This window comes from Xyrauchen texanus, chromosome 50, assembly GCF_025860055.1.
Source record: "Xyrauchen texanus isolate HMW12.3.18 chromosome 50, RBS_HiC_50CHRs, whole genome shotgun sequence".
NCBI classification, from domain to species: domain Eukaryota; kingdom Metazoa; phylum Chordata; class Actinopteri; order Cypriniformes; family Catostomidae; genus Xyrauchen; species Xyrauchen texanus.
The window spans coordinates 4,187,769-4,199,790 of record NC_068325.1 but is presented as its reverse complement, the minus strand read 5'-3'; the positions used below and the strand labels follow the sequence as shown (position 1 = coordinate 4,199,790).

The window sequence follows — 12,022 nt, the reverse complement described above, 5'->3', positions numbered from 1 at the left end:
CATCCATGCCCATGAAAACGCCACATAAGGATGTCACCAGACTCGCTAGTAAATGCTGTTAATACCTACGTGGGACAGTAATGAAATTGTTTTCATGAATCTGAGAATTTATGTCAGAACGGCTTTGCGAACGATTTTCATGTGAATCACAATCAAACAAAGTGCACCAAAAGAGCTCTGCAGCAACAGCTCACTTCCATGATGCACTGTGAATGATGTAATCGAGTCGGCCTATCTACACTCTCAAACTACTTATATATTTTTATACATACATGCAAAAGTTTAGGCACCCCTGACAATTTCCATGATTTTCATTTATAAATAATTGGGTGTTTGGATCAGCAATTTAATTTTGATCTATCAAATCACTGAAGGACACAGTAATATTTCAGTAGTGAAATGAGGTTCATTGGATTAACGTAAAATGTGCAATATGCATCAAAACGAAATTAGACAGGTGCATAAATTTGGGCACCCTTGCCATTTTGTTGATTTGAATACCTGTAACTACCTAGCACTGATTAATTGGAACACACAATTGGTTTGGTGAGCTCATTAAGCCTTGAACTTCATAGACAGGTGCATCCAATCATGAGAAAAGGTATTTAAGGTGGCCAATTGCAAGTTGTTGTTCTCTTTCACTCTCCTCTGAAGAGTGGCAACATAGGGGCCTCAAAACAACTCTCAAATGACCTGAAAACAAAGATTGTTCAACATAATGGTTTAGGGGAAGGCTACAAAAAGCTATAGCAGAGATTTAAGCTGTCAGTGTCCACTGTGAGGAATATAGTGAGGAAATGGAAGACCACAGGCACAGTTCTTGTTAAGGCCAGAAGTGGCAGGCCAAGTAAAATATCGGAGAGGCAAAGGTGAAGGATGGTGAGAACGGTCAAAAACAGCCCACAGACCACCTCCAAAGACCTACAACATGATCTTGCTGCAGATGGTGTCACTGTGCATCGTTCAACAATTCAGCGTACTTTGCACAAGGAACAGCTGTACGGGAGAGTGATTCGGTAGAAGCCTTTTCTGCACACACGCCACAAACAGAGTCGCTTGAGGTATGCAAACGCACATTTGGACAAGCCAGCTTCATTTTGGAGAAGGTGCTGTGGACTGATGAAACAAAGTTGGAGTTATTTGGTCATAACAAGGGGCGTTATGCATGGCAACAAAAGACTACAGCGTTCCAAGACAAACACTTGCTACCCACAGTAAAATTTGGTGGAGGTTCCATCATGCTGTCGGGCTGTGTGGCCAGAGCCAGTACTGGGAATCTTGTTAAAGTTGAGGGTTGCATGGATTCCACACAATATTAGCAGATACTTGAGAATAATGTAGAGGAATCTGTCACAAAGTTGAAGTTATGCCGGGGCTGGATATTTCAACAAGACAACTACCCAAAACACTGCTCAAAATCTACTCTGGCATTTATGCAGAGGAACAAGTACAATGTTCTGGAATGGTCATCCCATTCCACAGACCTGAATATCTTTGAAAATCTGTGGGTGATTTGAAGCGGGCTGTCCATTGTCGGCAACCATCAAACCTAACTGAACTGGAGATGTTTTGCAAGGAGGAATGGTCCAAAATACCTTCATCCAGAATCCAGACACTCATTACAGGCTATAGGAAGCGTCTAGAGGCTGTTATTTCTGCTAAAGGAGGCTCAACTAAATATTGATGTGATATTTCTGTTGGAGTGCCCAAATTTATGCACCTGTCTAATTTCGTTTTGATGCATATTGCACATTTTCTGTTCATCCAATAAACCATTTCACTACTGAAATATTACTGTGTCCTTCAGTTATTTGATAGATCAAAATGAAATTGCTGATCCAAACACCCAATTATTTATAAATGAAAATCATGGAAATTGTCAGGGGTGCCTAAACTTTTGCATATGCCTGTATGAATATTTAATATTATCAAAAATATTAAATATATTGTGTCTATGCTTATAATCAACAACTTTAAATCAATAGTTTTATATTTTTCAATTGTTTTTTATTATTTTGTCATTTGCAATGCTTCATGGGATTGTAGTTCATTCCTTTATATAAGTGTTTTGTCCCAATTTTCATTTTTTTTACTTCAAATCAAATTTTGTAAAATTGTGATTCACCTCGGAGCTGGTTGGTTTGGTTTATGGCTTAGAACTCTTATGAATGATTTTATAAAAATCCCTATGGAAGAAATGAATGGGAAATATACTTCCGGAACCAAGATGGCTGAAAGAGTGGGTGGGAACTGATCTTTGCTTATGTTTTCTAGACTTATGTTTTTGGATTACTGTTTTGGATTTGTTTGCCCAATGACCAGTGTGTTTTGACTTAAGCCTGTGACCCGACTACGATTGGTGTTTATTACTTGGAGTATTTGAATAAAGACCTGCAAATGGAATCCTCTCAGCCAACCTCATCCTTACAGAATACTTTGCCCGGCTCGGATCCAGTGGATGTCTCTCAACTCCTTTTAACCATCGGGTATAAATGAGGTGCTCCAAAGTTTTCAAGACCAGCCGCTAATGGTACAAGCCACCAATAAGGATAAGGATAAGTTGAAATGCAAATTTATCATGACTTTGCTAACTGGGATGGCATTAGAGTGGGATATGGCTGTTTGGGATCATGATGCACGTATTCAACAATCTTACAGTCATTTTACTATGTTGATTCATGATGTTTTTCAATAGGGATGCAGCAACTTGGCTCACTCAACTATGGCATGGCAATAAATCTGGTTTCGTTCATGCCATACAGTTTCGTACTCTTGCAGCACAGAGCGGGTTTAATGACATCGCTTTGAAACACATTTTTGTTCTAGTCTGTCAGCTAAATTCCAGGCTGAATTAGTATGACTCCCTCGACTTCTATCAGTACATTACCTTTGCTATCAGACTAGACAATCTCTTACGATCACAACCATGATTCCCTACCATGTCATGTACCTACGACCTCTGTTTAAGTACCAAGTCAGCAGCAACTTAAGGAGGCTATGCAAATAGGACTAACTCGTGAGTCTCAAGCTGAACGTAGAAGACAATTACTCCATAACCTCTGCTTCTGCTGTGGTGAACCAGTTCATCGCTGTTCGAACTGCCCCATCAAACCTGCTATCATCTCTTCACACTGTTTAATACTCTAACAATCAGTCAAGGCTTGCCACTACCCATTATTTTGTCCATCGCTAACCAAGAATATAATTTCTCAGCATTAATTGACTCTGGAGCTGCTGCTAATGGGATACATCAAGACTCGCAATTGAACATCCCCACGAAAAAGTGTGAACCACCAATTGCTGTAACTGCTGTTGATGATTGTCCCATCGGTAAAGGTTATATCACTCATCAAACTCTTCCTATAAAATTCCACGTCAGTCTGCTTCACATTGATGAAATCATTTCATCACCACGAAACTCAGTGAATCTCAGATATCCTTGGTTTTCTGCTCACAAACCCCAGTTTTCATGAAAGAGCAAGGACTTAATCCGTTGGTTTCCCCACTGTCATCTTCACTGTCTGGTTTACAGTCTGCACAACTCATCTCACCGAGAATGTTCCTTCATTGCCGAACAATGTCCTCAATGAGTATGCTGACTTAGTGGAGGTTTTTAGTAAAGAGAAGGCCACCCAGTTACCTCCTCATCGATCCTGCAACTGTGCTATGGACCTTCTTCCTAACACTTCTCCACCCAAGAGCCGTGTTTACCCACTGTCCATCCCAGAGACCAAGGCCATTGACGAGACCCTATCTTATGGATTTATTAGACCCTCTACTTCTCCTGCTGCATCTGCATTCTTCTTAGATGAGTAAGATGGCAGCTTAATATCTTGTATTGACTATCGAGCACTCAATGCAATTACTGTCAAGAACCGCCATCCACTATCACTTATTCCTTCTTCCCTGGAACAATTACGAGAGGCCAGATACTTCACTAAACTGGACCACAGATCTGCTTACAACGTCATCAGAATACGAGAGGGTGATGAATGGAAAACAGCTTTTCTCACCTACGAGGGGGGCACTACGTATACTTGTTATTGCTGTACGGGCTCTCCAACTCACCTTCCCTTTTCCTCTCTTTCATCAATGAAGTCTTCAAGGATCTCCTGACTCAATATTTATATTACATTTACATTTATGCATTTGGCAGATGCTTTTATCGAAAGCAACTTACAGTGCACTTATTACAGGGACAATCCCCCTGGAGCAACCTGGAGTGCCTTGCTCAAGGACACAATGGTGGTGGTGGCTGTGGGGATCGAACCAGCTGCCTTCTGATTAACAGTTATGTAATTTAGCCCACTACGCCACCACCACTCCATATATATGATACTATCACACAATATGTCTACATAGGACTCCAGTTCCTGTTTGGTCATTCACCATGTATATAGGCCATGTGCTCACAGTATCACTTTGCAAAGTATTGCCAGTTCCACTGCCTTACCAAGCATTTTTTTCCATGCCTATGTGTAGACCTCCTGTTATGATCTTCGCTTATGTTTTCTGGATTACTGTTTTTGATTTGTTTGCCTGTGGACCGATTTATGTGTTTTGACTAAAGCCTGTGACGCAAATACGATTGATGTTTATGACTTGGTGTATTTGAAAAAAGACCCGCAAATGGAATCCTCTCCTACCTCATCCTTACAATAGCGCAACGTTAATTGCGGCAGGCAAATAGCACTGACTTTTGTGAATAAAACACATACTATAATATGCCTAGTTTACTAGAAAAGAGGCATAATGGCGCTAATCAAATTCCATTTAAATTATAATGACGTCATTGAAATGTTCACATCACAGCGCTTTTGAAGTACATTTCGCGATTGGATTGTGTGTGATTTGTTAATAAGACGCAGGATTTTCCACTGAAATACAATGTGCCAAACTCGTGCAACTGTTTAGTGAATTCAGCTTAACTAAAATACTATTTCATGTTGTGAAAAACCCCATGAAATGATTTGATGAGTGCAATGGATTTTTAAGGAGGCAGACATGTTCAGGCGTGTCTGACAGGGCCCTGCGAACACGAGCAAAGCATATGAACAAGTCATAGAATTTAAACATTATTGATTTTTTTATTTGAATCTCTCCACAGTCCAATGGTTTTTAGAGCGCTTACATGCTGGAAAACATGCAATCTGCGTGGACGTGATCATTTAACACAAATCACAATGACGGTGAAAACTAAAAACCTCATATTACGTATAAAATGAGCTCTGAATAATCACAAAAAGACAAATAACTGAAAGTGAAAACAAATAAAATAACTGCAGTGTATCTAATATCGGCATGAAGTAAAGCTACACAGTAATCTGCATAATTTATTCATAAAGTAAATCATTGCTGGGAACTAGAGTGTGGCTTCTTTCACAGTATTATTAGACAGGAAGGAATTCAGACACTGCCGATATAAAGATATCAAAATATGAGCAATTAATCTTAATTAAACTTGCTGCTTGTCCATGAAATTGTGAAACTTCATAATCACCGGTCTAGGGCATTGATTCGAATTCGGTTTTGGCGCCAGCGATCGGTGTGCCCAATCCAACTTGATTTTGTTGTCACATGGAGATAGTCAGTAATCCACGTCTCAAAAAATAATACTGGATCCGATGCCTCCATCCCTTCAGGCAAACCAATGATTCTCACATTACATCTGATTCCTCGGTTCACCAGGTCGTCGACATGATCAGCCAGCTCATGCACCTGTTTTTCTAAGGCCGCTGTATTTACATCCACTGAGGTGGTTAAGGTCTCCACCGATTGTCCCCTCTGCATCGCTGATGCACTGATTCATCATCTAAAGTTGAGCTGTTTGATCATGAATTGCTTCTAATACCGAGCTAACTTTAGCATCTCTTGCGCCCATGATGTTCTTGGTCATCTTTTCCATTGCTAGTTGCAGATTCTGCTCCACTTCATCGGCAGGTGTGGAGACTTCCATGTTAGCTTGCTGGTCCTCGACCGTCCACGTTTTCGTAGATTTTAAATTTTTTTTACTTCCTGGATTTGCTACTGTACAGTTTTGAAAAATATTCTTCCTGACTCGTTCTTGTACAAGAAATCAACCTGTTTACTAAGTTAGCAGGGGCTTAAAAGAATAAATGAACGAATATTACCATTACCGGAGCTCGACTGGGTTACGTCTGAACACTACAGCGCCATCTTCCCCCATGGTTGTATTTGTTAACATTAGTTAACTAGTTAACATGAACGAACAATGTACATTACTTAATAATCTTATTTAATGTTAATTTCTACAAATTCTAGTCCATTTTTAACATTAGTTAATACAATATGAACTAACATGAACAAACAATAAACAATTGTATTTTTAGAAATTGACATTAGCCAAGATTAATAAATGCTGTGAAATTGTATTAGGGCAATTCCACGAAAATGTCAACCATACCATGGGAAAATGGCAATTTCTATCTTATTTCAATTCATCATGCAGCCTTGATGGGTATTAAAACATAATATAATGTGTCTCAGAGGTCAAAGTCTGCAGATTTTGGATGGTTTTCTCTCATGATGTATGTGCTGCTTTCACAATTGTCTCGAAGAGATGTCACGTCTGGAACGCCGGTTTTTCTGCATTTATGTGAAAACGGTAATGAATAAAAAATAAATATTACATGTTCTGCAAGTGTCTATGATTATACATATAAATTGTTTGATATACTGGTAATGAGTACTTTACATATTAAGTTAATTTGTATATTTTCAGTGCAAATGTCACATCCATAACACTGGAATTGCCCATTATTCATTGTTAATGATACCTAATGCAAACCTTATTGTAAAATGTTACCCAGTAATTATCATACTTGCAGTTTCCATGAACTCATTATAACTGAGACACTAGTTTATTTGTACTTCTAGAAAACAAGTTGAAAGGTGATCAAAATAAGGTAATAAAATGGTGACTTGGCACCTAAAATACACATATTTCTTTTATGCATGCAGGTACATTTTATCATCTTCATGTTGGGAAAAAAAGCTATATATACAGTATAGTGCTTCTTTTTTAGTGGTTTTTATTAAAGTAAAACCTTGCTTATCACATTTGAAGTGGTTCTATAGTTGTTTAAAAATTAATAAAATAAATAAATTTTCATAATTTCACCTTGGGCCCCACAATCCCATGGGCCGGCCCTGACTTTAAGAAATACATTAGCATATAGTTGACCTCTAAGCTAACAGATGTGGACAAAAACCCACAAAACTCAAATCCTGATTTCATAAGGTCTTCAAAATATTCTGTGATATTGCTTCAAATCCCAGATTAATGTAATACAGACATTCTTTCTACAATCTCTCTATTTTTTCACACTTGATTACAGATTTCTTCTTGTGTGTCTGGTTCATTGCATCGGTTCAGTGACCTGACCTGTATGTGAAATAGAGCAGAAAGTATAGAAATTAAATTTCTTGTGTTTGAGTGTTGCTGTCACAGTAACTGTGAAACGACACACACTTAAAAAATACACATGCAGCACACTCTTCATGATCACACTGCTTGTAAACAGTAAATAATAAAAAAATAAGAACCACTTAATTTTAATCTAACTTAATCGGATAGCAATCTGAAAAAAACACAAGAAGTAAGCAATTGTTACCTCCTAATATATCAATCTGGTCTCATAGAATCACATTACAATACTGTCATTTTGCATGGCTTGTTGTATGGATCATGGTAGTTTCCTGGAAAAAGTAACACTAGAGGAGCTACAACAACGACTTTCACACAAACCATGAGTGAAAGGCAGATTATTAATTACTTGTTGCCCTGTTCTTCACACAATGCTATCATATGCCATCAAAACACTAGACTTGTAAGGTGATACATTTTAACATTTGCATTACAACTACGTTATCAACTACATTTACTTGCTTGTTCGAGCGAATTGAAATTGCACTCAACTAATAGAGCGTTTCACTTGTGACTCAAAGAACTGTGATGTGAGATGACATGTGAGTCAAAAGTGTATATAGAGACACCACGAAATGACGTGGTTGCTTCAGCAGTTGTGTTTTTGTTGATTAGAACCTTAAAAACCGCATCTGTTTGGGAGAACATTTAACACGCTTTTAGTGCCACACAGTGGAGATTCCACCTCAGAACTGCCGCGATACCTTTAATGAACCATGTAAATAATTTCATTTTCAAAACTATCGCCATGGTCACGTAATTTTCATGAGATCAGTCTGTAATTTATTCTGGTCCCTAGATGTGGCTTGGGTCCTTCTTTTAAAGTGAATCTGTGCACTTTCAAGCCTACGGGTCACAAATTGTTTTGTCATGTTAAAATAATCGTGAGTTCTTAAGCCACTCGGCTCTGCACTTAATACCTCTCCCACAATTCCATCCACGATGATATGAGGATCAATGATTTTTCCTAACTGAAACAAAAGGTGCGTACTCCAGGTAGGGAAGGAGGTATTGGCCCAAGTGAAGGAGTTCAAGTACCTCGGGGTCTTGTTCACGAGTGAGGGGACAATGGAGCGGGAGGTTGGCCGGAGAATCGGGGCAGCGGGGGCGGTATTGCACTCGCTCTATTGCACCGTTGTCACGAAAAGAGAGCTGAGCCGGAAGGCAAAGCTCTCGATCTACCGGTCAATTTTTGTTCCTACCCTCACCTATGGTCATGTAGGCTGAGTCATGACTGAAAGAACTAGGTCACGAGTACAAGCGGCCGAAATGGGCTTCCTCAGAAGGGTGGCGGGCTTCTACCTTAGAGATAGGGTGAGGAGCTCAGTCATCCGTGAGAAGCTCGGAGTAGAGCCACTGCTCCTTTGCGTCGAAAGGAGTCAGTTGAGGTGGTTTGGGCATCTGGTAAGGATTCCCCCTTGTTTCAGGCATGTCCAGCTGGGAGGAGGCCTCGGGGAAGACCCAGGATTAGGTGGAGAGATTACATCTCCACACTAGCCTGGGAACGCCTCGGGGTCCCCCAGTCAGAGCTGGTTAATGTGGCTCGGGATAAGTTTGGGTCCCCTTGCTGGAGCAGCTGCCCCCGCGACCCAACTTCGGATAAGCGGTTGAAGATGGATGGATGGATGGAAAAAAAAGGTCAGGAGGTAGCACTTAAATAGTTAGGTTTAAGTTTTTGTTCAAATTGCTCATTTTAAAGATGGAGTGAATAATTTCTGGGCCACTAGCATCACCAGACTGATTCACAAAAATAACGACATTATATCACACCCAAAATTCTCAGTATCAATTGAGTCAATGAGTGAGTATACAACATGCACTCCAATATGCTGAAAAATGAATAACCCTAAACTAACCTAACCCAACCTAAATTGACCTAACGTGACCTGGCCTAACCCTTTGAATTTCGTTGGAAATCTCAAGGATTAATAGTGGTGTTTTCATTACATCATGTGTTGTTCCGAAAGCAAAAAGAAATAAATGGAACATGGTATGTAGGCTGTCATCTGTGCAGCCTGACCAAAACAATAAGGCTTGCACACATTCCACGAGTCTGATGGGTATACTTCAGTCTCGTCATATTTTAACTGTTTAGCCTCCCATTCAGCTCATAAAAACATGCTACGTGATCACGAGGAAGGATTACATCAAGAAGTAGATTGGAATGCAGGAATTTATATAAACAAAATAGTCTACTCCTCTCTCGCCATTACTAACGTGCCAGTGACTACCTTTCTGCCATAGGTTGACAACCCCTGCTTTAAACAAAGAAAAAGAGCTCCCTGTTCTTCCTAAAAGACCATGAAAGACTTTCATCAAACATTAACCAATTGCAGGGAAACTTAACAGCAGTTTGCAGTTGAAGCAAAAAGCACATGCATTAGGAAAAGGTCACCAATGGTTTTCAGATGGGGATAAATGAGATGACATTTAGGAATCCAGATGCTCTTTCATTGAATGTAAATGTATTTACTCTGCTACAGAACAACACTGAGCATGGCTAGATTTGCTATATACATATATTTCACAACATTATCAATGCAGTCGCTTTATATGCCACTCTAAATGATTAGCTTTTACATAGTGGAAAGAAAAATCACGTCTAGATTTTTTTGGTTGCAGATGAAATACGCTTGTATTCTTGTTAAATTTTAATAGTTTGACTAAATATAGTAGCAAAAAAAAGTATTTGACACCTTTAGAATTAGCTGGTTTTCTGCATTCATTTGTAAAAAAGTTTTTATCTCATCTTCATTAAAGTCACAATTATAAACAAACACAATGTGTTTAAGCTAACAACACAAAAACAATTATAATCTTTCATGTCTTTATTGAACACATACATTAAACATTCACAGTGCTGTGGATAAAGTAAGCTAACACCTAGGCTTAAGACATCAACAAAAGCTAATTATAGTCAGGAGTTGGCAAAACTGACATCCAATTAATGAAACGAGATTGGAGGTGTGGGTTAGAGCTACTTTGACATAAAAAGCACTCAAACATTTTCAGTTTGTTATTCACAAGAAGCATCTGCTGACGTGGACCATGCGTCATAAAAAAGAGATCTCCGAAGACCTACGTTCAAGAATTATTGATTTGCATAAAGCTGTAAAGGGTTACAAAGTTATCTTGAAGAGCTTAATATTCATCTTTCAACAGTTAGACAGATTGTCTATAAATAGAGATGATTTAGTACTGTGGGTACTCTCTCTAGAAGTGGCCGTCCAGCCAAGGTGCCTCAAACGGGACACCACAGAATGCTCAATGAGGTATAAAAGAACCGTAGAGTGACAGATAAAGATTTGAAGGAATCATTGGAACTGGTTAACATCTCGGATCATGAGTCTACTATACAGAAAACATTAAACAGACATGGTGTCCATGGCAGGGCATCACAGAAGAAGTTGCTGCTTTCCAATAAAATCATTGCTGCATTCCTGAAGTTTGCCAAAGACCACCTTGACACTTCACAATGCTACTGGGAAAATATTTTGAGGACTGATGAAACTAAGTTTAAATTGTTTGGGAAGAACATGCAGCACTACATTGGTGTAAAAAGGGCACCACATACCAACATGAAATCATCATCCCAATGGTAAAGTATGGTGGAGGGAGCATCATGATTTGGGGCTGCTTTGCTGCTTCATGGCCTGGACTGCTTGTCATCATCAAGGGAAAATTAATTCCCAAGTTTATCAAGGTATCCTACAGGTTAATGTCAGGGTGGCTGTGGACCAGATGAAGCTCAGTAGAAGTTGAGTGATGCAGCAGGACATTGACCCTAAACATCACAGTTATTCCACTACAGAATGGCTTAAAATAAAAATAATTAAATCAACCTTTTGGAGTGACCCTGTCAGAGTCCAGATCTTAACCCAATAGAGATGCTGTGGAATGACCTCAAGAGAGCCGTTCACACCAGACATTGTAAGAATATGGCTGAGCTGAAGCAGTTCTGTAAGGAAGAATGGTTGAGAATTCATTCTGAACATTGTGCAGGTCTAATCCACAGCTACCGGAAATGCTTGTTTGAGGTTATTGCTTCCACAGGAGGATCAACCAGTTATTAAATCCAAGGGTTCACTTACTTTTTCCATGGTGAATGTTTAAGGGGATATGTTCAATTAAGACATGAAAGATTATAATTCTTTGTGTGTTGTTAGCTTAGCATTGTGTTTGTCTATACTTTGATGAAGTTGAAATCACATTCTACGACCAATTAATGCAGAAAAGAAGCTAATTCCAAAGGATCACATACTTTTACTTGCCACTTTATGTTCCTTTATATTAATTAGATCTTTTTGTAAACTCTTCTGATAGGGACTTAAGTGAAAATGTCATCCAGGTCATACCAAGGAGAGCATTTCGAGGTGCCACGGACATCAAGAACTTGTGAGTTATGCAAACACACTCCATGTTTTGTTTGATATCAAATGTGTGTATATTTTTATATGTGTGTTTGTCTTTGATCTCAGACAGCTGGACAGGAACCACATTACATGCATTGAGGATGGAGCATTTCGTGCATTGAGAGTTTTGGAGGTCCTGTATGTACTCGCACTTTATTAGTGT

General features: G+C 39.1%; 1 protein-coding gene across 2 annotated transcripts in view; it reads left to right on the top strand.

The window, feature by feature from the left end:
- The window catches only part of LOC127641044 (slit homolog 1 protein-like), a 67,573-nt gene that overhangs the window by 16,110 nt on the left and 39,441 nt on the right, over nt 1–12,022 (top strand). For both annotated transcript variants that reach the window (XM_052123799.1, XM_052123798.1), the window contains exons 5-6: nt 11,771–11,842; nt 11,926–11,997. In XM_052123799.1, coding sequence (XP_051979759.1) covers nt 11,771–11,842; nt 11,926–11,997 — 144 coding nt within the window. The remainder of the gene's footprint in view (nt 1–11,770; nt 11,843–11,925; nt 11,998–12,022) is intronic.